The following is a 24,130-nucleotide window of genomic DNA, read 5'->3' on the forward strand; positions in this document are numbered from 1 at the left end:
ACTATGGGCTGGGCCCTGTGTTCAGAACTTTGCATGCACAACCCCTTTAAATCTTGGATTCCAACGCCAAGAAGTGAGGACATGGAGGCTCAGAGAGGAGATGAGCTTTGCCTAAGGCCAGTGAGGAGTGGCTAGGAGGCTCAGAAGCACCACCCTGACAGACCGCCTGCGGGCGCAGGCACCTCGAACTCTGGCTCCCTCGGGCTTCCTTCCCAGGGCCAGCCAGTGACGAGCCAGGCCTTGAACTGGTCTCTTTCCCCCACCCAGCAGCCTCCCCCCAGGGGAATTGTGGCCACAGGTGCAAGGAGCAGTTTCTCTCCACTCCGGGCCTGAAGCATACTGGCAGGGGCTGCCCCCGGGGCCCACAGCTGAAGGAGGGCCCGGCAGTGGGGCCGTTGGAGCCCATCTCCGGCAGGGCTGGGCAGGAAGTAGGGCGGGGTTAGCCGAGGTGGAATCTGGTACCCCAGGACTGCTGCGACCCAGACTAACCAACCCACTGGGAGAGATGCCTGGGGGTCCCGGAGTCCTCCAAGCGCTGCATGCCACCATCTTTCTCCTCTTCCTAATCTCTGCTGTTGGCCTGGGTACGTGGCTAACAGGCTGGTGCTGGGGGTTGGGGGGAGTGGGGCAGGGAGGACTGAGGAGGCTGGAGAGAGGGCAGAGGCGGAGAGGCACTGCCCAGGGGGTGAGGAGCCAGCAGGTGTGGGGGGGGGGGGGCAGTGCTGGGAGAGCCCTTGAAGAAACTGCGTCCACCTGCTTGACCATCACAAGCAGGCCGCAGGTCTGAGGGGAGGCCAGAGGGGGCCCAGCAAAGTGGAAGGGGCGTCTACAGCCACATGGAAGGAGACAGGGGCAACAGACGACTTCCCCACCCCCCTCAACCCCACAGGTCAAAATAAGGAACTCAGGTTGCCCTTGACTGAGCTCCAGAGCTGGGGGCAGGAAGGGGACTTGGGGGGTGGCGCTCAGCTTCAGAGAGAAGAAACAGCTTTCTCCTCTGCCTTGAATCTCAGTCACCCCACTGCGTTGGGGGCCCCTTTTCAGTGCTGGGGAAGGGGGGCACCTCATCAACACTGCCCTCTAGGCTGCGCCACCCACACCCCAAGCAATACCAGCTGGTGGGGCTGTGACCCTGAGGTTGCTGCCTCTTTCCCCACCCTCTTCCTCACCTCCCACCTCCTCCCTCCAGAAGAGGCCAAGCCAGGCCTGTGGGCTGGCCTGAGAGGCTGGAAGCTGGGGTGTCCCCAGCAGCCAACCCACTTTGCCGAGGCCCTCCCCTAACCCGCAGTGCAGCCGCCAACTGAACTCACTCCTGACCCCCGGGTTGACACAAGCAGAGAATGAGGGGTGGGCCTGAGGTCACAGGCCAAGGCAGGCCCCAAGGCTGGCTGAAACGCCAGCCACTCTTGCTGCCCTGGTGTGCCAGGCCACCAATCTGCCCTCCCTGGGCCTCAGCTGTCCCACCTATAAAATGGGACAATGAGGGAACCTACCTCTTAGGCTTTTGTGAAGATTACACCAGCTAAGGTACCAGGTGCCAGGCAGGGCTCAGGGTGGGAAGGTGAGCCTGGAAGGCCTTCAGGAGGAGGTGATGTCCATCCAAACTGATTCTGGACGGCGCTCCCTGGACAGAACCCTCCTATCCTTAGGAAGCCAAATATCCAAACACCTGTGAGTTCAGTGGGGCCAAAGCACAGGGCGCAGGTGGGGCGGGTGGCGAGAGGTGGCGCTGGAGAGGTGCGTGGGGGACTCGCAGGGGTGTGTCCCCATGCCAGGGTGTCTTACCCTCTTCCCCCAGGAGTGTCCTCAACCCCCTCCCCCACCCCACGCACCCCAGGGTGCTGCCGCTGGGGGGGGGGCAGGGCTGGGGCCTGTGTCCCCACGCGCAGTCCCCAACTCCTCCGCCTCTCCGCAGGCCCCGGGTGCCAGGCCTTGTGGGCGGACGGGGACCCGCCCTCGGTGACCGTGAGCCTGGGCGAAACGGTCCGCCTGCAGTGCCTGCACAACCGCAGCAGGCCCAACACCACCTTCAACGTCACCTGGTGGCGCGTCCTCCAAGGCAACACCACCTGGCCCGACATATTCTGGAGCAATAGCCAAGAGCCCCACGGTGAGCTGACCATCCACACAGTGAACAAGAACCACACAGGCATGTTCAGGTGCCAGGTGGAGGAGAAAGACCTCTTCACCCAGAAAGTCCTCAGCTTCCAGCAGTCCTGCGGCACCTATCTCCGCGTGCGCGGTGAGTGCCGGCCCCGGGCACCCAGGGCACCCATCGTGGGCATCCTCGCTCCGGGCTCATGCACACTGTGGGGGCGGGGGGGGGCAGCTTCAAGGGGTCTGGGCCTTGCCGGGGGCAGGGCTGGGTAGCCAGGAGGGCGGGAGGCACCTGTGCTCTGAGCGGCACCCCCTCCTCACAGAGCGGCTCCCCAGACCCTTCCTGGACATGGGAGAGGCCACCAAGAACAACATCATCACAGCCGAGGGCATCATCCTGCTCTTCTGCGCCGTGGTGCCTGGGACCCTGCTGCTGTTCAGGGTGAGCCCCTGGGGACCTGGGCCCTCCGAGGCTGAGGTCCCCTCCTAAGATGGGAGAGTGACAGCACCCTCACAGGGCTGAGGGGCACATGAATTCATACCATGACAGGATTTTAAAAGGTGCGCGGCTCAGAAGGGCATCCTTGCTCAGTCTCCCCTCAGGACTGTCCTCCCTCCTCCCACTCCCCAGCTATCCCTCACTCTCCCCCCGCCCCAGCCATGGTGGCTCACTCTAACCCCCCCAACCGGGAGTGCAGCGGCCCTCCAGATGTAGCCAGGGCAGATGGGGGCTGGCTGTCCTCCCAGAGCTTCTGACCTGCACCAGCCCCGCCTTAGGCCCTGGGACTGCCACTGCCATTTCTGTGAGAACTGTTTATTCGTGCAAGAGCAATAAAGCCAGGGACCCAGAGTCACCTGCCACTCACCCGTGGTGTGGCTTTGGGTGCATCCCTTACCCCCTCTGAGGCTCCCGATCCCCCCTCCTCGCAGAAACGATGGCAGAACATGAAGTTTGGGGTGGACACCCAGGATGACTATGAAGATGAAAACCTTTATGAGGTGAGTGGTGGGTGGGGACAGGTGAGGGGCAGGTGCACTGGGGTTCTCGTGGGGGTCCTCCCTGGGGTCGTCTGGGGGCAGGGGTCTGGGCGTGAGGGCACTGAGGCCCCCCCCCACCACATGTTCACCTCAGGGCCTGAACCTGGATGACTGCTCCATGTACGAGGACATCTCCCGAGGCCTCCAGGGCACCTACCAGGACGTGGGCAGCCTCCACATCGGAGACGGGGACGTCCAGCTGGAGAAGCCGTGACCCTGTGGGCTGCCCCCGGGCAGACGTGCTGCCAGCTGTGGTGTCCCCCCACCCCTTCCTGTTCTCTTTTCATAGTCTCCCCCTCCCCGAGTATCCTGACTCAACTTCCCGCTTGAGTGTGTCCGCTCTTCTTCCCTCCAGACTGTCCTCATCCCCTGCACACACCCCAATTCACCCCTCCTCCTGCTGCTTTTCCCAGCCTCCCCCCACACCCAGCGGGTAATGAGCCCTTAATCGCTGCCTCTAGGGGAGCTGATTGTAGAGCCTCCTTCATGTCACCTCCCCCTCCCTGCTCTGTCATGGCCACTTAGTGATAATAAATCCTTCCCAAGTGCAGACCTTGGCAGGAGTCATGGATCTCATGGGGATGCTCCCCTTCTCTGGTGGGACTCAGGAGTCCAGGCCCCCAGCCTCCTTCTCTTCCAGACCCAGGATACTGCTCCCCCCCCCACCCCCCACCAACCCCTGCCCACTCCCTACACCTGGGGCCAGGTAGCCAGAGAGAAATAGGAAGCGTTTGGGGAAGCACCTCACCCTAGGCTATGTCCCTGAGCAGAGAGGGGACACAGAAAGGAGCCAGGTGACCATATTTATTTATGCATATTTTAGTCCCACAAACACAGGCGCCTGTCTGGTGGGGCTGGTACCCAATTCTGACTACAGCCAGGCCACACCTATTATTCTCTGGGAATGGAATTGCAGCAGGGGCATCTGGAGAGTCTGTGGCTCTCATCTGGGGATGCGGGGGGAGCCCTGGGGGACACAGGGACGCAGGGTTTCTGGGAGAGGAGAGAGAGACTGAGACACAGAGAGATAGTAATGGAGACGCAGAGCAAGTGAAGAGAAAGACAATGACAGAGATACGGGGGCAGAGAGAAAGCAGGAGAGAGAGAAAGGAAAGAAGGGTCCATAGAAAAATGGACACGGAGAGGCTGACCCCTGGGACTCTAGAGAAAGCAATGGTTGGGGAAATGATCGAGGTGGCCATGCAGAAAGATACAGAGACCCGCAGAGGGGAAGACAAGAGATGCGACAGAGGGGAGGGACAGCGCCGAGAAGCAGGGGCCCGGGAGCGGGAGGAAAAGACCCCCCACGGAGAAAGGAGCGACGACAGAGGGGCGGACAGAGAGGGACGCGGACAGAAACACGCACAGCGAGGCAAAGAAAGAGAGGAAGACCAAGAGACCCAGACGGAAAGCAGGGGAGGCTGTGGCGAGCCGGCCCCCACCCCGCCGGGGAGGCGATGGCGGACACCCGGCAGAGGCGAGAAACGTGGAGCCCGCGGTCGGCTGACAGACGGACAAAGCCGGGAGGAGCCGGGCGGGGCCGGGGCGGGGCCGGGGCCGCGGGTCCCCCGCCAAGCAGAGAAAGGAGGGGCCGGGCGGGCGGCGAGAAGGGGAAGGAAGCGGAGGTGCCGGGCGGGCGCGGGGCGCGGGCAGGAAGCGGGGAGGGGCGGCGGGGCGGGGGCCTCCGGAAAAACGCCCCAACTTCCTGCCCCGCCAGAGCCAGGAAGCGGGAGCCGGGACGCAGGGCCCGGGATCGCCGAGCCCGACCTCGGGCGCCCCGCCGGTCACCTCCCCGCGCGGACTCCAGGTACACTGTCCCTGGCCCCGCCCGGCCTCCCGCCCCTCGGCTGCCAGGGGAAGTGAGGAGGAGGAGGGAGAGGGCGGGGGCGCTGCCGGCGCTGCAGGGGCTTCAGAGCCAGTGGATGCCCCTCCCCGGGCCTCAGTTTTCCCATCTGTCAAAGGGGGCAAAGAGAGGAGAACTAATACCTGCCGAGTGCCCAGTAAGTGGGGATGAGGGGTGCGAGGCCGGGGTCAAGGCCTCCCAACTGTCCAGCGGAGGACGGATGATCACTCCCATTGTACGGGTGGGGAAACTGAGGCTCGGGGAGCGGAACCGACTCGTCCCAGGGGACACACACCGTGAGACCGAGTGGAGTTGGGATTTGAACTTGCAGGTGCTTTCAAGCACCGTCCTTCAACCCCACATGCTTTAGGGCCACCGAAAAAGAAAAACGTCAATAACCACGCCGTAGGCCGCCGTGAAGCTGGAAGTTGCAGAGCGCGCTTGAAAGCATTTTTCGGAAAGCTCTTTTTCTGGGCCATTAATTATATCCTGAGAGATGGGTTGTAGGGGACAGAACTGGAGATCTTCCCCCATTGTACAGGTGGGAAGACCGAGGCTCGGAAAGAAATACTTTTTCCAGGTTACACGGCTTGTCAGCGGGAAAGGTACGCTGGAACCCAGGAGTTTTGCTTTACAGTCCCAGCACAAAGTGTGCGGCCGGGGCGGTGGGGGTGCCGGGAAAATTAGTGAACGCCTTGGAAATTCAGCTGTTTCCGGAGTTAGGAAAGCCAAGATAGGGTGGGGAACCCAGGCCGGAGACTAAGGGCCAGGGGCGAGTCGGAGATGTCGGATTGAGCCCTGGGCTGGGGGGCTGGAACCTCTCTCTAGTGAGGCTGGGGGGCGGGGGCGGGGGGCGGGGCACAGTAGAGTGACAAGGGCAGTCGAGATACGGAAACGCCAGACCTCCAAGGCAGGCCAGAGCGGCCCTTTCTGGCCAGCGTGGCGCAGTGGAGAGCTAGAGTGGCCGGCGGGAGAAGTAGAGTCGCTCGGTCAAGAACCAGGCAGCCGCTAAGCTAGAGCGGCTGGCGGGAGGAGTGGAGCTGGAAGCAAAGGTAGACGCTGGGGCAGCTAGAGCGACTCGGAGGCGGGGGTGGGGGACCCCGGGAGCCGGCGCGCAGAGGCTTCGGTTCTGGCGGCTGCGGTGGATTCTCCTACGACCAGGAGCAGGTGAGGGATGCTGCCCCCGGCGGGCGTCAGACCCTGACTCCGCAGGTCCGCCCCGTCATTCCTGGCCGTGCGCACCGCCACGTCCCGTGTAGTAGGATTTGGGGCCCGTGTAGACCCGCCACGTCCCACCTAGGATTTGGGGCTGGTGTAGATGCGCCACGTTTCGTATAAATTACAAGGGCCTATAGACCCACCAGCTTCCTGCTAGCACCCCCCGCCACGGAAACTCGGCTTCTTATAGATGTGGGGTCCCCATCGGTCAGTAGCACCCCCTAGAATCCTGGGCCCTGTAGATCCTGGGTCTTGGGACCACCACATGCTCTTGTAGAATTCTGCTCCCCTTTTAAGTCTCCACAGGTCCCGCAGACTGGCTGCTTTACATATGGAATCATGACCCGGTGTGCTTCTGAGCTCCGAGTAGATCCACCTGTTTGAACTTACCAATAGAGTAGAATCTGGAGCCTTATACATTCCAAGGGCCCCTCGTGGACTTACCTTGACTACTCTGTATTTTAAGTTCTTTAAGGCTCCCGGAGGTTCTTGGGCACCAGGGACATCCACTCAGTGTCTTATAGACCCCGAACCTTGCATAGAATCCAGGCGCCCATGTAGTCCCCGACTGGTGCCTGCTTTGCTCTAGGACCCTCGCCTCTCTAAGAACCTAAACCTTCCCTGACCACCGCCACCCCCAGTCCCATGCACACAGTATCCCCTCTGCTGGGCCGTAGGCCTTTTCAGTTGCCTACAGATCCATCTGACAGTTTCAGCGTGTGATTACCCTTTGTGGTACCCCCTCACCGTCTATCTCCTAAGCAGCCAACCCCCCACCTTCCCTTCCAGAATGCTCTCTTGAGCCCTAAGCCTCTGTGGAGCAGCCTGAGCAGCAACCCGCACTCCTGCCCAAGTCACAGTGCGCACATACCCCTGCCTTTCCCAGACACCAACTTTGGTTCAGATTGTAGTTTCCTAAGGTTGGGGTGGGGTTCGCCATGCTCTGAAGTAGCACATTCTGATAGTTAAATGCATAAACTCTGGAGCCAGACTGCTTGGGTCTGAATCCTGGCTCTGTCTCTTACGAGCTGTGCTTCAGGTTCCTCTTCCGAAAAATGAAGGTAGTTATAAAACTGACCTCCAGGAGTCATTTAGAGGATTAAATGAGTTAATACCTATAAAGCAGTAATGTTATGCATGCTATATACTTAATAGCATGTATTAAATGTTAGCTATTGTTTCAATTTCCGTGATGAGGAGTGAAGGAGATAACATGTATCAGGTGCATGATTCGGGGCCTGCCTGGCACTGAGCATTTGCTCACATACCGTGTGTCCTCTCCTTTGCACTTTTTGGACTCTCCCTGCCTCTGTTGAACCGCCCCCCCCAAGTGGAGTGAGCATGGACCTTCCATGTGCGCAGTCATGTTTTCCAACCCAGAAGTTGCAGCTGGTGGCCTGGTGAAGGTTTTCCATCTCGAACGGGAATACTAATCGCATGAGGTGCTTGTGGTTGTGAGCGTTAAGTGAGTTCAGATGTGAAGCCCTTGGAGCAATGCCTAGCACACTGTAAGTGCTAGGTAAGTTTAGCTTTTGTAATAAATAATCACTTTTTTTTTTTGGCGTCGGTTTGCAAGTTTATTTACGTGAAGATTTAACAGTACTCAAATCTTAAATTACCTAAGCTTGAAGTTGGACAGAGACGCTCTATGGAAGAGAATAAAAATGTCGTGTGCTCTGGGGAACCCATGGGATGGCACAGGGACACTCCAGAAAGCATCATTGTTTCATGATCATAATCAAAATCATAGCCACCGTTTACTGAGTGCTAGGGAGGAGGCCTGTGGAGGAGGCAAAAGGGTGAGTCTCAGGCGACCAGGGTTATAAATAGCTTTGGGTTGTGGGAGGGGCCCCCCACCCCATCTCCACAGCTCCTTCCCGCCTGACACGAGCTCTCATGGCATTAGCCAGACTAATTAAACACACAGAAGATGGTGGTGGGAAGACGCAGGGGGAAGCGGAGACTCTAAGGGAGACAAGATGGGAGAGCCAGCAAGAGATGGGAGAGAGAGAGAGAGAGAGAGATGAGGGACAGCACATGACACAGTGACTCGAGAGGACTCAGAGAGGTGGCCGCAGAACCAGATGTGGGAAGACAGAGACACTGACAGAGGGGAAGGACAGCGACAGAAGCAGGGTTAGGGCGAGGTGGCTGAGGGGGAGGGGAGGCAGAGCTGGTGGGAAAGTGAGACAGGTCTGAAGGGAGGGAGAGAGGGAAGAAGACAGGGAGAAGAGAGGCAAAGACCTAAGGCACATTCAAGGGACAGCCAGCCAGAGAGAGCTGGCTGGGGAGGGAGAGCCAGCGGGACGGCCGGATGCAGGGCAAGGAAGACAGACACATCTTGGGGATGAGCTGGCTGAGGACCTAGCCTTGTTTTCTGGGATTGGAAGAGGGGGAAGATACCAGGTCCCCGAGGGAAAGCAACTTCTGGGTTTAGGGAAGGAGGTTCAGAGTTTTGTTTTCTTATGTGGAGAGAGTTGGGGGGTTGGGGGATTTGCCTTTAGATTTCCTGTCACAGGAAGTGGGGCTGGTGGGTTCAGAGGAAACATCCGGCCCCAAGCCTGTCAGTCTAGGAGAGCCCCCTCACCCCAGTTACCTCCTTTCTACCTTTCCTTTAACCTTCCCAACTCGGCTAGCCTCCAGGCCCTGCCTCCCTAGGACCCAGCCTGCAGCGCCCTCGTCCCTCAGACCCAGGAGTCCAGGCCCCCCACCTCTCCTTCCTCAGACCCAATCTCCAGCCCACTCCTCTCTTAGACCCAGGAGCCAGACCCCCAGCCCCTCCTCCCTCAGACAAGATGTCCAGACACGCAGCCCTCCTGCCTCAGACCCAAGGGTCCAGACTCCCAGTCCATCCTCCCTCAGACCCAGAGTCCAGGCCCCCAGCCCCTCCTCCCTCAGACCCGGGGTCCAGGCCCCCAGCCTTCCTGCCTCAGACCCAAGGGTCCAGACTCCCAGTCCCTCCTCCCTCAGACTCAGGAGTCCAGGCCCCCCAACCCTCCTCCCTCAGACCCAGGGGTCCAGACCCCCAGCCCCTCCTCCCTCAGACCCAGGGGTCCAGGCCCCCCAACCCTCCTCCCTCAGACCCAGGGGTCCAGGCCCCCCAACCCTCCTCCCTCAGACCCAGGGGTCCAGGACCCCCAACCCTCCTCCCTCAGACCCAGGGGTCCAGACCCCCAGCCCCTCCTCCCTCAGACCCAGAGTCCAGGCCCCCAGCCCCTCCTCCCTCAGACCCAGGAGTCCAGGCCCCCAGCCTCGCCCTCAGACCAGGGGTCCAGGCCCCCAGCCCTCCTGCCTCAGACCCAAGGGTCCAGACCCCCGGCCCCTCCTCCCTCAGACCCAAGATCCAGCCTGCAGCCCCCTCCTCCCTCAGACCCAGGAGTCCAGGCCCCCAGCCCTCCTGCCTCAGACCCAGGAGTCCAGACTCCCACTCCCTCCTCCCTCAGACCCAGGAGTCTAGGCCCCCGGCCTCTTCTTCCTCAGACCCAAGATCCAGCCTGCAGCCCCCTCCTCCCTCAGACCCAGGAGTCCAGGCCCCCAGCCCTCCTGCCTCAGACCCAGGAGTCCAGACCCCCAGCCCCTCCTCCCTCAGACCCAAGAGTCCAGACTCCCACTCCCTCCTCCCTCAGACCCAGGAGCCCAGGCCCCCAGCCCCCTGCTCCCTCAGACCCAGGAGTCCCCAGCCCATCCTCCATTAGAGACCCCAAATTACAGGCTCTCATGGCCACAGCTCTCTTATGGACCCAGGCTCCTGGGCCTCCACCGCTTCTCCCACCCCTCCAAGGCTCCCCGCCCTGGCTGGCCTCTGAAGGGCTCTTTGTCGCCACACAGAGGCCCCATTGAGCTGCGGAGGAGGCTGGGATTGGGGGGGGGGAGGCTGTTTAGGCACCTTCGCACCTGGGCCAGGACTCTGAGTAACCGCCCTGCGCCACCGCCTCCTGCCCCCACTAACCGTGGCCCCTCCTCCCACCCAGCCCCGTGGAGCCCATGGAGGCAGAGGACATCCCCCGCGGGCTGGTGAGTGGAGAGCGCCTGGGGGGACGGGGCTGGAGGGCTGCGAGCTGGGATTGCACCCCGAGCTGAAGCCATCCCTCCTCCTCCACAGGCCCCAGGACCACCGCGGCCTGGCCTGGTGCCAGTCAGCATCATCGGGGCTGAGGACGAGGATTTTGAGAACGAGCTGGAGGCGGTGAGGGGAGATGCGGGGAGGAGCGTCTGTCCCAGGCTCCCTGGGCCCCAGCCCTCAAGTTCCATCCTCAGTGTCCCCCTCCCACCTTAGGTCCATCGTGGGGTGCTGCCCCCTGCCTCCTCTCACTGCCCATTCCTCTTTCTGTGTTCTGGGTACCACCCCCCTCATCCCCTCCTTCCCCATTCTTGACGCCTCATTATAGCACAGACTCCCACCCTTTTCACTCTAACCCTGGGGTTTACCACCGCCCCCCTTAATTACAGCACAGATCCCTACTCCCTCTCGTGCCTGTCCTCATCACCCGCCATTCTAACGTTAAATCTCAGCCACCGTCCCTGACCCCGGCCACCGCCGTTATGGCGTAGACTTTGCTGCCAGGGAGGGGAAGGGTCAAGCCCAAAGCCCTTCCTCTGCTCCCCACTGTCTCACCGCCCCCCCACCCCGTCCCCACTCGCAGAACACAGAGGAGCAAAACAGCCAGTTCCAGAGCCTGGAGCAGGTGAAGCGGCGGCCTGCCCACCTCATGGCGCTCTTGCAGCACGTCGCCCTGCAGTTTGAACCTGGACCCCTGGTGAGGGCAGGGCTGTGTGGGCAGAGGGAGGGGTGGGGCCGGGACAGGCCACAGTGCTCAGTGAGATAGACCAGTGAAGACAAGCTGGGAGGGTCTGGAAAACAGATCCAGAACCCACAGCACAAGATCTAGAAAGAGAGAGCCAGAGCACTAGCTGGCCGTGTGACCCAGGCAAGATCGCAGGTGCTGCGTGGACATCTCCGTGAGGAGCCAGTGCAAGGCGGGGGGGGTGAGTACTCACAGCAGGGTCACGCAGAGAACAACAAGAGAACCCAGAAGCCAGCAGAGACCATGCCTCCCAGCCTCCTTCCCTGCCTGTGGCTGTGTCACTCCATCCATGACCACGCCCTTTCCCGCTGACCCTGGAAGTGGAATCCTGCTCTGTGGCCTCAGCAGGTGCCACCGGTCCGTCATTCAGGGCTAGGGCGTGGGAGGAAGCCACTAGCCTTCCTAGGTCTAGCTGCCCCAGAAATAAGAAACACCCACAAGCAGCCCAATAAGGCAGAGCGAGCATAATTCATGATCCACAGATACCAGGCAAAAAAATACCCGGGCCCCCGCAGTTGCCGACCTGTGCTGCCCGGAAGTGCGTGCCGGGTAGTAGAGAGCCCAGTGCGTGACTTAAGAAGAAAGAAGCCACTGCACGGGCTAGAGGGGGGCGCTCTGTGGACAAGGCTGTCATCCCAAGAAGACCCAGTGTGGCCCAGCACAGGCTGCAGTTAGGGTGTAGCCCAGAGCACTGGACTGGACTGGAAATGCGTAGCGGGGGCCCTCCGGAAACCAGGCACCGATAGAAATGCCAGGGCGGGATGCCTGGGGGCTGCAAGAAGCAAGGGCGCATCGACTGACCCTGAAGCTTCAGAAATTGGCAGGAAATCGGGAAAGTGCCTTCTCTCCAGAAAAGTAGCTGCCCCTCCCCTGTGAATGGAGGCTGTGGCCGTCTGGGCAAGGAGGTCCCCTTACTTGATTGAGCCTGAGGTGTCTAGAGGTCAAGCTCTTGGAACTCGGCCCAGGGAGGGTGCTGACTGCCATGTCCTTTTACAGATGTGGAAACAGGCCTAGCCAGGGCCAGGGGCTTGGCTGAGGTGACCCGGATGGCCCCTGGAGTTTGGAATCTGGCCTCCTGCTAACCCCCTCACCTCATCAGCTAGGGAAGCAGCCATGAGATAGTTGTGGTCCCCTGGGCCGCGTCCTGTTGGCCTCTCATGGAGTTTTGTCGTGGAGTTTGGGGGTATGCAGAGATTGGTTGAGAAATAGAGTCCTGCCCCTACCGAGGGGTGAGTCCTTAGCATACAGACCAGGTCCCTTGCCTGACGAGAGACCCCAGGAGCCAAGACAGGCTGCAGTTGGCAGCGCATTGCCAGCATCACCCCGCACGGGGCTGATGCACAGGCGAGCTCAGGGAATGAGTGGTGAATGAACGAGTGAGCCCCGCTGGGCCACCTGGTTATTTACCCAACCCCCACTGTGCACGGGGCCTCTCTGGGGCACAGACGAGTCAGAACCTCGGTCTCTCTCACACACACCCTCAGGTTGCTTGCGGTAGTTCTAGGCTATGGGTTGTAGGGGAACAGGCTGCCTGGATTCTAAATCCCAACTTTGCCACTAACTAGCTGTGTGACCTGGGGCAAGCTTCTTTTTTCTTTTTCTTTCTTTTTAAGATTTTATTTATTTATTCGTAAGAGATAGAGAGAGGCAGAGCGGGGAGCCCGATGAGGGACTTGATCCCAGGACCCTGGGATCATGACCTGAGCCGAAGGCAGACACTTAACCATCTGAGCCACCCAGGCGCCCTGGGGCAAGCTTCTTGAGCTCAGTTTTCTCATCTGTAAAATGGGATAATGACAGTGCCCATGATTGACCAGGTTAACGTGAGTCAAGGGTTTAGAACGGCACCGGGTCCAGGCCCAGCTTTCTCAGTGTAGCAGGAGATAGCAGGAAACCAAACCACAGCCATTTCACAGGATAGAAAACTAGCAAATGCTCACGGGGGCCCCAGGGAGCCCAAGAGAGGCCAGGGCCCGGGTGTGGAGGTAGTGGAGACTAGGGAGCACTTAGCAGAGGATTTGAGCCGCAGGTTTTTCAAGGGAGAGTGGGGTTTGGTTGGCGGGGGAGAGGACAGGCGACGCTCTGTGTCCCCAGCTCTGCTGCCTGCACGCGGACATGCTGGCTTCTCTGGGCCCCAAGGAGGCCAAGAAGGCCTTCCTTGACTTCTACCATAGCTTCCTGGACAAGACCGCGGTGAGAGACACCTTCGAGGGGTCCCGGTTGCCCCACTCCTTGGTCCTGGGGGGACTCGGTGCCAGCTGGGCCCTCCCTCCACGGCTCCCTCCCCTCAGCCCATCATTCCTGGTGGGCACCTGGGCTGCCGTCTGGTGACCCCATCACTGCCCGGTCCTCCCCCTCACTCCATTCTCTGTCCCGAGCAGGTCTTGCGGGTGCCGGTCCCTCCCACTGTCGCCTTTGAACTTGGTAAGGAGAGGGGAAGGGGACTGTGGGTGAGGGAGAGGTGTCTGGCCGGGGCTGGGGAGCCCCAGGCTGGGAGGCCACACTCCCCTGCTCCCGTCCTTCCCCCAGCGTGGCCATCGGGAGCCCGAGGGGGGGTGGAAGCGGCCCCCAGCCCCCTGCCCGTGTCCCCGCAGACCGCACGCGGCCCGACCTCCTCCCTGAGGACGTCCAGCGGCAGTTTGTGCAGGAGGTAGTGCAGAGCCAGCAGGCAGCCGTCAGCCGGCTGCTGGAGGACTTCCGCTCCAAGCGGCTCATGGGCATGACGCCCTGGGAGCACGACCTGACCCAGCTGGAGGCCTGGGTTGGGCGGGACCGTGCCAGCTTCGAGGCCCGGGAGCGGCACCTGGCCGAGCGGCTGCTGACCCATCTGGAGGAGATGCAGTGAGTTGGGGCCTCCCCTTCCCCAGCCTGGGGGCAGTGGTGGAGGGGGGGGTCCCCTGCTTCAGGGTTCATTTCTTACCCTTTGGGCTCTTCCCCTGACTTCTGGGTTCCCCAGCCCTGCCGTTTGTGATTCATCTGGTTTTGTGTTGTCTCCTTCCCAACTTTGGGGCACCCGCCCAGTTTCCAGGGCTTTCCGTGGTCTTGTGTTCGGGCCTGGCGAATTGGGTCCTGTCCTTGCGGCTCTGAGCTCACCAGTGACATTCCCCCCGCTGCCGCCTTCCATCCCTGTAGCCTTGGCCCTCTCTCCCTCTCCGCCTCCCCTCTCTGTCCTGTGCCCGCTTCTAAGGGGACAGCACTCCGGACCTCTGTGCTGGGTAGACAGGGAGCCAGGCTTAGCAAGTCTGTCGAAAACTCCTTTCTTCTTTTTGCAGACCCACCATCTCTACCGATGAGGAAAAGAGGTGATGACGGAAGCAGAGGGGGTGGCGGGAGAGGCATTTAGTCCCCTGGGCCCCAGGGAGGAGGACCGGGGATCAGGGGCCTGGCTCTGTCCTCTGGACCCCCTCCCCCTTCCTCAGACACTCAGCCGGAAGCAGTTGTGGGGTTGGGGTCGGAAGCGAATGCGGAGGGGACGGCTTGGGGACAGCAGTGTCCCCGTGGCCATGGGCGTGTGTGTGCATCTGGGCACACGTTGGGGCCCTCACCGTCCCCTCCCCACAGTGCCGCTGTGGTCAGCGCCATCAGCCTGTACATGCGCCACCTTGGGGTGCGGACCAAGAGTGGAGACAAGAAGTCGGGGAGGAATTTCTTCCGAAAAAAGGTGCTTTTCCCTTGAGTGCCCAAACCTGGCCCCTCCCTCCCCCAGAGGCCCCTGGGGAGCCCCGTGATTCGGGGCTCATGGGGTCTGATTCTGCTTTCTTGGGGTCTCAGAGATGCATAGCCCCTTCTCCACTCTCCTTACCTCCCTCAGATGATGGGGAATCGGCGGTCAGATGAGCCAACCAAGACCAAGAAAGGCCTGAGCATCTTCCTGGACGCCGCCCGCTGGAACCGGGGAGAGCCTCAGGGTGAGGTGCCCGGCCGCTGCCCGCCCTGGCTTCCCCACACCGCCCCCGCCTCATGGTCCCATCTCTCGTTTCAGCCGCCGATTTCCGACACCTCAAAGTCGAGGCTGATGGTAATGGTCCTAAAGCTGGCTGGGGGCTTGGGGGAGGGGCGGGGGGTGCTCCTGGGCTGTGGGGAGGATGGGGCTGGAGTACAGACTGCTGTGGATTAGAGGAGCTGGGCTCTCATTTCCCCCTGCTCCCCGGATGTCTCCCCAGCTGAGAAGCCAGGCCTTACGGAAAGGAGGGGAGGCCTGGGGGTGCCCTCCCGGGACCGGAATGTTGGGGCTCCTGGGCAGGATGTCCCTGGAGTTTCTCTGCACCCTCTGTCCGGAGACAGCCCCGACAAGGAACCAGGTGAGTTTCTTGGCTCCCCACCCCAGGCCGAGAGAGCACCACTCAGTTCTCTGCTTGCCCCTCCCTGATCCTGGTCACCAGTATTATTAAGAACCCCCCCCGGGGGGGGGGGGCGCCTGGGTGACTCAGTTGGTTAAGCGGCTGCCTTCGGCTCAGGTCATGGTCCCAGGGTCCTGGGATCGAGCCCCGCATCGGGCTCCCTGCTCACCAGGAGCCTGCTTCTCCCTCTCCCTGTCGCTCTCCCTTGCTTGTACTCTCTCTCTGTGAAATAAGTAAATAAAATCTTAAAAAAGAAAAAGAAGAAAAGAAACCACCCCCCCTCCCCTCAGTTCACCCGTTCCACGGCTTTCCCCTCAGGCTCCGGCCTCTTGAATCTGAGGCAACTGCTTGGCCGGGCGTGGGTTCAAGTCCCAGCTCGGCAGCTTAGTCGGGTTATATCCTGGAGGCCCTGTCTGAGCCTCAAGTCTTCCTAAAAGGGGTCTACCTCTTCCTGCAAGTCCCGGCTTAGGGTCGGGAGAAGGAATGGATGTGGAGGCGTCACGCAGAGCCCCAGTGTGCCCTGGTTCAGGGGCTTCTCCCCCGACCGGCCCCAGCTGCTGTGGCCATGTCCCCCACCGAGGTGCAGGGCAGCCGCTGGTGTCGGCCGGCCCCTGGGTGGCTTGAGCCCCCACCGCCCATTCCGCGGGAGGAAGTAGAGTCCCCCGGAGTGTGGGTCTTGCCGCAAGGGCCCGGCAGCCTGCCTTGCTCTCCCCTGCCGCCCACAGGTGTTGATGCCCCACCAGAGCTGGGGGATGCGCCCCCGCAGGGCCCGGCCGGCCTGGAGCCCCTGGCGCCGCCGGAGAGCACTGAGGAGGGCGCTGACACAGAGAGGTGCCCGGGGCCAGGGGTGGGCGGGGCTGGGGCGCTGGGTGCAGGAAGGGGCTTCTCAGGCTGGGGAGGCGCGTGCGGGCTCGCGCTGCCGGTTGCTCCTGCTGTCCCCGAGCCGTCTCCACTCTCCCCGGCTCCCGCCTCTGCCCGTCTTCGGCCTCTCCTGCCCGTGCTCCACTTTTTCTTCTCTCGTCTCCCCTTCGCTCTTCCTCCTCCCTCTCGCACTCTCTGCCTCTGGGCTCCCCCGGCCCCTCCCTCACCCCTTCAGATTTTCATCCCCTCCCCTCCTCTTCTGAGCCACCGCCCTGCGCCTTGCTCCTGCCCCCCAGTGCCCTCCCCTCCGTCCCCCGCCCTCTGTGCTCCAAGCCTGGGGGCCCTGTCCTCCTCACAGTTGGGGGGCAGGCTCTGCCCCCTGCCTGTCCTTGTGCGCTGCTTTGGGGACCCTTTGGTGGGTGGGGGAGGTGAGTTGGGTTCCATTTGGGCCCCCCTCTGACCCTGTGCCCCTCTCTCCCCAGAAGGTGGAAGAGGTGGGTGCCCGGGCCCTGGGTGGGGGGAGGGCTAGCCCCTCCCCCGTTTCTCCCAGCCCCTCCCCTCTCCCCATGGGCCGCCCCCTCCCCTTCACCCTGCAAGGGGTGGGTGGGGACATCACCCTCCCAGCAGAAGAGCTAAGTATTGAAATCTCCTTCCCTCCCTCACTCCCTGCTCTGCCCCCATCATCGCCTCGCCTCAGGGAAGGGAGGGGTCGGTCCTGTGCTCTGTCTTGGGTTACCCTCCCCACCTCCACCAAGTTTCCCTGTCCCTCCTGGCCACCCCCACCGCCCCGGCACCCCAAAGTCCCAAGTCCCACTGCTCCTTCTGACGCTCTCCTCTCTTCTGTTGCATGTTTGGTATCTGTCCTGGTCTCCCCTACCCGGGTCCCCGTCTGTCCCTGTCTTGGTCTCTCCCTGTCTCTCTCCCTCTCCTGGTCTCTCCCCGTCTGTCCCTGCCTTGGTCTCTCCCTCTCTCTCTCCCTCTCCTGGTCTCTCCCYGTCTCTGTCCCTSYCTTGGTCTCTCCCTGTCTCTSTCCCTSTCMTGGTCTCTCCCTGTCTCTGTCCCTGTCTTGGTCTCTCCCTGTCTCTGTCCCTGTCTTGGTCTCTCCCTGTCTCTGTCCCTGTCATGGTCTCTCCCTGTCTCTGTCCTGGCCTCTGCCTGACTCTGTCCTTGGCCTCGGGGTCCAGGCTATCGGGGCGTCTGGGGCGCTCGGAGAGCCTGCGGGTGAGTGACCGCCGCCGGCCTTCCCGGGGCAGCCTCGGGGCTAAGGGCCGGGGTGGGGGCCGCTCCCGGAGTGACGTGGACATGGACCCCAGCTCTGCCACGGCCGTGCTTGGCCCTGCCCGACGAGCCACGTAGGTCATTCCTCCCACATCTACTGAGGCAGCCTGGAGAGTCAGGAGGATGGTGGGGGAGGGGTCGTTGCCAGAGTTACAGAGAATTGGGTATTGGACGCTCAGGTCACTGAGGTCACAGGAGAGGGGTGGGACTCTTCTTTCTAGAGATTTGGGGGCTGCTCTGCAGCATGGGCTACTTTGGAGGCGTCGAATGCCAAGGCCACGGGGTGGGGTGGGGGGTGGGGTGTTAGACACTAGCAATGGAAGTCTCCCTGGGATTCCCCAAGCTGGGGCCCTGACAAGGCCTCTGTCTCACAGCCCTGAGCCCGGAGATGAAGGGGACCCAGGACGGTCAGGACTAGAGCTGGAACCAGAAGAGCCCCCTGGCTGGCGGGAGCTCGTCCCCCTTGGCACCCTGCACAGCCTGCCCAAGAGCCAGGTGAAGCGGCAGGAGGTCATCAGCGGTGAGTACCGGGGTCACCACCCCACCACCCGGTTCTGGCCAAGAGATGGAGCTGGCCATCCCCCCCCGAGCTTGAAGGCGGCCTGTTTCCACCGAGGGCCATTTGTTATGTAAATTGTAGAACAGCCACTCATGGACAAGAATGTGGCTGTCAGCTGTCAAAGTGACATTTCCAGCGAGTTCCGCCCCCCCCCCCCCCCCCAGTGCAGGGCAGTGCTGGCAAGAGCAGGAACGGGTACATAAAGTTGTATTTCTCCAGGAAATCTTTGTTTTCTTATTTGGGTAGTAATAGTTCACACCTCAAAAGACTGTCACGGAGCTTAGGTGATTCATGTGAAGCGTTTAGCTCGCTGTGGGGCCGGGTATGAACTTCCCAGTGTGACTGGTCTTACCATGGTCTTAACCATTCAGGGGCAGAAAGGGTCCCAGGGGGACACGTTTTGGAAGATAATATATTATCAGTGCTTGCTTCTGGGCAGGGAGGTGATGGAAGTATCGTTTCTGTCCTGATTCTTTTCTCTGATTGCGAACTGGGTGTGGGGAGGGTGTTTGGCAAAATAGAACACTTCTTTGGAAGCTCTGGTTTGGAAGTTTATTTACAAGTTGCTTAATAGTAAGGGTACTCATTTGGAATTTTTAGGGCAGTAGGGGAATACTTTTTGTGTCACAGATCCTTCTAAGGATATGAGCAAAACATAAAGCAGTGCTAGCTGATAGAATTTTCTGGAATAATGAAAACACGCAGCATCTGCGCTGTCCAACATGGTTACCACCAGCCATGTAATGGCCGTTGAGCACTTGAAATGTGACAGGTACAACTGGCAATGGAATTTTGTATTTCAGTTAAAATCTGAAGGCCTGTACGTGGCTAGTGGCTACCGTAGCAGACAGCACAGCCATTTCTTTCGTCAGAAGAATATTCCTAACACAGGATTGTGCGTTTAGTGTCCAGGGACTCCTGGGACCCCTGAAACCCAGGCATGCTCCCTCTGGGGGGGGGGGGTCCCTGGATCCAAGGCTATCAACGTGTGTGTAAAGGGTTATCATTGTTCCAGAAACCAAGGCCGAGAGACTTCCTGGACGCCAAACACAGCTCCGGCGGGGGTGGGGGCGCTTGCTGGTGGTGGTGTGACCAACTCATCCCAGTTCGCCTGGAACTTTCCCAGGTGTAGCACTGAAAATCCCATGTTCTGGGAAAGGCGTCAGTGCCAGGCACAGGGGACCATTGGTCACCCCGGCTGGCTGCTGCCGCAGCCAAGGAAAACGGGCTTTTCCGGGATCAGGAATCTTTGGTGGCTCTTTCAGGGGCAAACGATTCCATCGAGAGAGAGTCACCCCTGTCCCCCACCCCGAGCCTGCCTCTGAGACTGCACCCCATCCTTTGCACCCTCCCCAACCATGCTTCCTGCTCGGTGGCCCCACAGAGCTGCTGGTGACAGAGGCCGCCCACGTGCGCATGCTCCGGGTGCTGCATGACCTCTTCTACCAGCCCATGGCGGAAGGGGGCTTCTTCTCTCAGGAGGAGCTACAGAACATCTTTCCCAGCCTGGACGAGCTCATCGAGGTGCATTGTGAGTGCAGGGCCATGGCCCACTGTGCGCCCCACCACCGGCTCCCTCCTCGAGGCCTTTGCGGCTAGACCCGGAGTCTAGCACATTCTCCTTGAGTGCCTACCACGGGCAGCTTCTTTTCTAGCCCTGGGGGCAACCCCACACCCCCAGAGCTCACATTCCAGGGGGCACATCCACAAGCGCACGGCATGGGCGGGGGTTGGGGGGGACAGCCCATTGGCCCCAAGGATCAGACACTTGCAGCCCGACCTCCACAACCGCCCCCCCCATCGGCTCTACATACCACCTCTCGGGCCCTGACAGAGCGCCCCCTTCCCTCACCGCTCTCAACAGCCCTGTTCCTTGATCGGCTGATGAAGCGGAGGCAGGATAGTGGCTACCTCATTGAGGAGATCGGAGATGTGCTGCTGGCCCGGGTGAGGGCGCCCAGCCCCTGCCCCTCTGGGGTCCCCTCCTCCCAGCCAGGGACCTGGAATCCCATCAAGACCCAGGGGTCGGGGCCCCTCACCCTGTCCTCCTGTCGAGGCTGCTGTTCCCTCGTGAGGCCCTGCTCTTCCCAATCCCACCTGAGACACCCTCCCTGGCCTGAATCTCACTGTAGTTTGATGGTCCCGAAGGCAACTGGTTCCAGAAAATCTCCTCCCGCTTCTGCAGCCGCCAGTCGTTTGCCTTAGAGCAGCTCAAAGCCAAGCAGCGCAAGGAGCCTCGGTTCTGTGCCTTTGTGCAGGTGAGGGGGAAGCCAGCGTCCCAGGGGGGAGGGGGCTGGTGTCGCAGTCCCCGAGGCGCCCCCCCCCCCCCGGTACGGGCCACCTCAGCGCCACTCTGCCCCTAGGAGGCCGAGAGCCGCCCGAGGTGCCGTCGCCTGCAGCTGAAGGATATGATCCCCACGGAGATGCAGCGTCTGACCAAGTATCCCCTGCTCCTGCAGAGCATTGGGCAGAACACAGGTGCCAGAGGGCCAGGCCCCACGCCACGGGGCCCCGGCTGTCCTGTCTCACCGCGGCGGGGCGGGGGCCAGGAGCTTCAGGCTCGGGGTTCACCGGGGCTCGTCTCTCCTTTGCCACAGAAGAGCCGGCGGAACGGGAGAGAGTGGAACGGGCAGCTGAGTGCTGCCGGGAAATTCTGCACCATGTTAACCAAGCTGTGCGCGACATGGAGGACCTGCTGGTGAGCCTGGCCGTGGCCGTGGGCCCGCAGGGAGGGGGCATCCGTGGGGGGGGGGGCCTGGGCGGGCCTTTCTCTCGTCTGCCTCGGGGCCCCTTCTCTGGAGGTCGGGCCTGGCCCTCGGCTTGTCCCTTCGGGGTCACTGTGGGTCAGCCGCAGCCCTTGGGTCATCCCCGTGACTGTCCCTTCCCTGCCCCAGCGGCTCAAGGATTATCAGAAGCGCCTGGACTTGTCCCACCTGCGGCAGAGCAGTGACCCCATGCTGAGCGAGTTCAAGGTGGCCCTGCCTGCCCTGACCTCCCCGCTTCTCCCTGGCCTTCCCCTGCCCTCGGCCAGCCCTGCCCCTCCTGCCCCCAGGACTCTGTGCTGATGCGCCCCAGGAGTGAAAGCCACCCCCTGCTCGGAACCCCTCCTCAGTCCCAGCGGCTTGCTCGTCCCGAGCCTGGCCCACCACCCCAGCCCCGTGGTCCCCCCCGCCCTCCCCTGCCCTGGCGCCGACCGTGACGCCTTCCTGCCTCCAGAACCTGGACATCACCAAGAAGAAGCTGGTGCACGAGGGCCCGCTGACGTGGCGGGTGACGAGGGACAAGGCTATAGGTGAGCGCCGGGGCGGTGAGCGGGGCCCGGGGGGTGGGGGGTTCCGGAGGGGCACTGCTGAAGCCTGGGCCTCGCCCCACAGAGGTCCACGTGCTGCTGCTGGACGACCTGCTGCTGCTACTCCAGCGCCAGGACGAACGGCTGCTGCTCAAGTCCCACAGCCGGACGCTGACGCCCACGCCCGACGGCAAGACCATGCTGCGGCCCGTGCTGCGGCTCACCTCCGCCATCACCCGCGAGGTGGCCACCGGTGAGGCCCCTGCCCGCAGGATGGGGGGGGCCTCTGAAAGAGCTGGGGAGCGCGTGCTGGCCCCCCAGGGAGGCCACGGCAGAGGCCCAGGAAGGGGAAGCCGCGAGGGCCCCCCTCCCCCCCCCGGAGCTGGGCGTGGCCGGGGGCCAGGGGCGCTGTGGGCCTTAGGAAGGGACCCGGGCAGCTCCCCAGGGGTTTGCACACAGGAGCTGCCAGCTCTGATCAGCGTTCGAAGACGCCCGCTGCAGGGACTGTAGGGGGGCAGGGGTGGAGGCTGGAGCCCAGCGAGGAGGGGTTTGCACGTGTGCACCAGCGGCTCCAGGGGTTTTGTGGGGAGAGCCAGACTGGGGACTTGCCTGATGGATGAGGGGGTGTGAGAGGGAGGCCCTGGGAGGAGGCACCAGAGGGATGGGCGTGAGCTGGGGGAGCCTAAGTCCCCCGCCTCTAGCCCAAGCTCGGGGGAGGTGCACATCGGGGTGACCCTGGCCCTGAACCCCCTCTTCCTCCTGCAGATCACAAAGCCTTCTATGTCCTTTTCACGTGGGACCAGGAGGCCCAGATATACGAACTGGTGGCCCAGACCGTGTCAGAACGGAAGAAGTGAGGGGGGTCTGGGTTCTAAGCTCGGGTGGAAGAGGTGGCCCAGGCTGGGGGGGGGGGGTGGAGGCCCTGGCACAGGATCTGGGGGGCTCTGACTGCCTGCCCCGGGGTGGGGGCTGACCTGTCTCCCCAGCTGGTGTTCCCTCATCACCGAGACTGCTGGATCCTTGAAGGTCCCCGCTCCCGCCTCTCGCCCCAAATCCCGGCCCAGCCCAAGCAGGTGAGGGGGACACTGGAGGGCTGAGGAGCCAGGGGAGATGACTGTGTGTGTCTCCAGAACTTGAGCTCCGGCTGTGTGTGTGTGTGTGTGTGTGTGTACAGGTGTGTGTGTACAGGTGTGTGCCATCACCACAGCCGGTCTGGCCCCTGTCCAGGCCCCTTTGTCTCCCATCTCCCAGCCTCGATTTCTGTGTCTGAACCCCCCCCCCCAGCCTCCTGCTGTCTCCCTGCTGCCCCCGAGGGCCAGGGCCATGGGGTCACCCAGTACTTCTCCCCGCAGCACCCGAGAACCCCTGCTCAGCAGCTCGGAGAACGGCAACGGTGCTGGCCGAGAGATGCCCCCAGTGGACAGTGAGCCTTTGTGGGGACACGTAGTCGGGGTGGGGGGCAAGGTGTCCCGAGGAGGCCCGGCAGGAACTGAGCACCGCCCGCCCCCGCTTCTTCCTCCCCTCCCCAGGCCGGACCGAGAGAATCCTCAGCACCCTCCTGCCCTACTGCAGGCCCGGCCCCGAGGGCCAGCTCGCGGCCAAGGCCCTTGAGAAAGGTAGGCCGGCGCTGTCCGTGCGGGGCTGCCACTAGCCCATCTTTCCAGCCTGTCTCCGGTGCAGGCCCAGTGCGCTCCAGGCCTGCGCCACCACCCTCGGTGGCCCCGAGCCCCTCTGCTGTAGCCTCTGTCCCTCCCTTGACCTCCGGTTCAGCCTCTCCCTGGATGCCCTCCATTCTCCGTGTGCCCTCCCTGCCTCTCCTCTGCACCCCCTTCGCGTCCCCCAGCCCCACCTGCAGCCCGGCCCCCACCTTCCCCTCCGGGTACCCCCCTCCCCTGCAGGCCCCTGGCCTCTTTCCCAGCCCCGCTTCTGACTCTGTCCCCTCGCCCCTGCCAGTGCTGTCCCTGAAGCAGCTCCTGTTTCCCTCGGAGGAAGACAGCGGGGCGGGACCTCCCCGTGATGGGGATGGGGTCCCAGGGGGCGGCTCCCAGAGCCCGACCCAGACCCAGGAGATTCGGGAGAAGCTGCTCAGCCTGGAGGAGACCCTGAAGCAGCTGGAGGTGGTGGCCTGGGGAGAGGGGCAGGGCGGGGGAGGATGGGGCTGACTCGGTGGAGGGACCCCTCTCATTGAAGCCTCTCCATCCAGGAGGTGGAGGAAGAATTTTGTCGCCTGCGACTCCTCCTGTCTCAGCTGGGGGAGAACAGCGCCCCCCCGCCTGGCTGTACCTGAGGCCCCCCCGCCCCAGGCAGGTGAGTGGAGACCCAGAGGGCTTGCAGCTCTGCCCCGAGGGGAGGGACCGCGGTGGGCATCTCAGGGGCTCCCTTCTCCATCGCCCCCTCCTGCTGGCTGTCTCCCTGCCTCTCCCCGCTCCACCTCCTGGCTCTGGTGGTTCTCCTTTTTGGGCTCCTCTGTGTTTGCTCTGCCCGTCTTCCTCCTCCCCTCCTCCATCTCCCCGGCCCTGCCTCTCCACCCTCTCCCCCCCTTTTCCCTGCCTCTCTCCATCTCTCCCCATCTCCCTTCTCCCACATCCCCCAGGCCTTTCGCAAGACTGAGGGCCACCCGCCGCCACCGCACAGCTGCCGCAGCATCTCCAACCCCAAGGGCCTGAGGAGAGGGAGCTGGGGGGCGGGGGGGCTGTGCCTGGGGGGGGGGGCCCCCCGGGGGGCCCCCCCCCCCCCCCCCCCCCCCCCCCCCGCCGCCCCCCCCCCCTGCTTGGGGGCCCCGGGGCTTCATTCCGGGGGGGG

General features: G+C 62.5%; 2 protein-coding genes across 7 annotated transcripts; both read left to right on the plus strand.

Moving 5' to 3' along the window:
* The first annotated feature begins 425 nt into the window (after positions 1-425).
* On the plus strand, positions 426-3,685 carry CD79A (CD79a molecule). The gene is made up of 5 exons (XM_025849796.2): positions 426-584; positions 1,916-2,242; positions 2,421-2,539; positions 3,028-3,096; positions 3,230-3,685. The coding sequence occupies exons 1-5, from the start codon at positions 506-508 to the stop codon at positions 3,347-3,349; spliced, it is 714 nt and encodes a 237-aa protein (XP_025705581.1). The 5' UTR covers positions 426-505; the 3' UTR covers positions 3,350-3,685.
* Positions 3,686-4,224: 539 nt separating this feature from the next.
* Positions 4,225-23,674, plus strand: ARHGEF1 (Rho guanine nucleotide exchange factor 1). Of its 6 annotated transcripts, XM_025849791.2 has the most exons (31): positions 4,225-4,942; positions 5,520-5,583; positions 10,168-10,210; positions 10,299-10,382; positions 10,840-10,953; positions 13,096-13,194; positions 13,383-13,425; positions 13,596-13,842; positions 14,274-14,303; positions 14,563-14,662; positions 14,813-14,909; positions 14,984-15,019; positions 15,165-15,302; positions 16,067-16,172; positions 16,685-16,696; positions 17,387-17,554; positions 17,855-18,000; positions 19,424-19,570; positions 19,904-19,986; positions 20,172-20,297; positions 20,403-20,517; positions 20,637-20,737; positions 20,934-21,011; positions 21,256-21,331; positions 21,414-21,581; positions 22,094-22,181; positions 22,315-22,401; positions 22,681-22,751; positions 22,858-22,944; positions 23,282-23,445; positions 23,532-23,674. In XM_025849791.2, the coding sequence occupies exons 1-31, from the start codon at positions 4,267-4,269 to the stop codon at positions 23,613-23,615; spliced, it is 3,678 nt and encodes a 1,225-aa protein (XP_025705576.2). In that variant the 5' UTR covers positions 4,225-4,266; the 3' UTR covers positions 23,616-23,674. The 6 variants fall into 6 exon arrangements, with proteins under 6 accessions (XP_025705576.2, XP_073746353.1, XP_073746354.1 ...); XM_073890252.1 differs by lacking the exon at positions 16,685-16,696 and having other exon boundaries at positions 4,226-4,942; XM_025849787.2 differs by lacking the exon at positions 5,520-5,583 and having other exon boundaries at positions 4,232-4,942.
* Positions 23,675-24,130: the final 456 nt, after the last annotated feature.

The sequence above is a fragment of the Callorhinus ursinus genome, unplaced genomic scaffold, assembly GCF_003265705.2.
Source record: "Callorhinus ursinus isolate GAN/ISIS: 27379988/994484 unplaced genomic scaffold, GSC_fseal_2.0 scaffold134, whole genome shotgun sequence".
Taxonomy (NCBI): domain Eukaryota; kingdom Metazoa; phylum Chordata; class Mammalia; order Carnivora; family Otariidae; genus Callorhinus; species Callorhinus ursinus.

Excerpts from the sequence above, each read along its gene's own strand:
- CD79A (XM_025849796.2), top strand. The coding sequence starts at position 506 with ATGCCTGGGGGTCCCGGAGTCCTCCAAGCGCTGCATGCCACCATCTTT. Across the intron at positions 2,243-2,420 it reads CACCTATCTCCGCGTGCGCG|AGCGGCTCCCCAGACCCTTC; the intron begins GTGAGTGCCGGC and ends CCCTCCTCACAG. Across the intron at positions 2,540-3,027 it reads GGACCCTGCTGCTGTTCAGG|AAACGATGGCAGAACATGAA; the intron begins GTGAGCCCCTGG and ends CCCTCCTCGCAG.
- ARHGEF1 (XM_025849791.2), top strand. The coding sequence starts at position 4,267 with ATGGACACGGAGAGGCTGACCCCTGGGACTCTAGAGAAAGCAATGGTT. Across the intron at positions 18,001-19,423 it reads GCGGCAGGAGGTCATCAGCG|AGCTGCTGGTGACAGAGGCC; the intron begins GTGAGTACCGGG and ends GTGGCCCCACAG. Across the intron at positions 23,446-23,531 it reads AGACCCTGAAGCAGCTGGAG|GAGGTGGAGGAAGAATTTTG; the intron begins GTGGTGGCCTGG and ends CTCTCCATCCAG.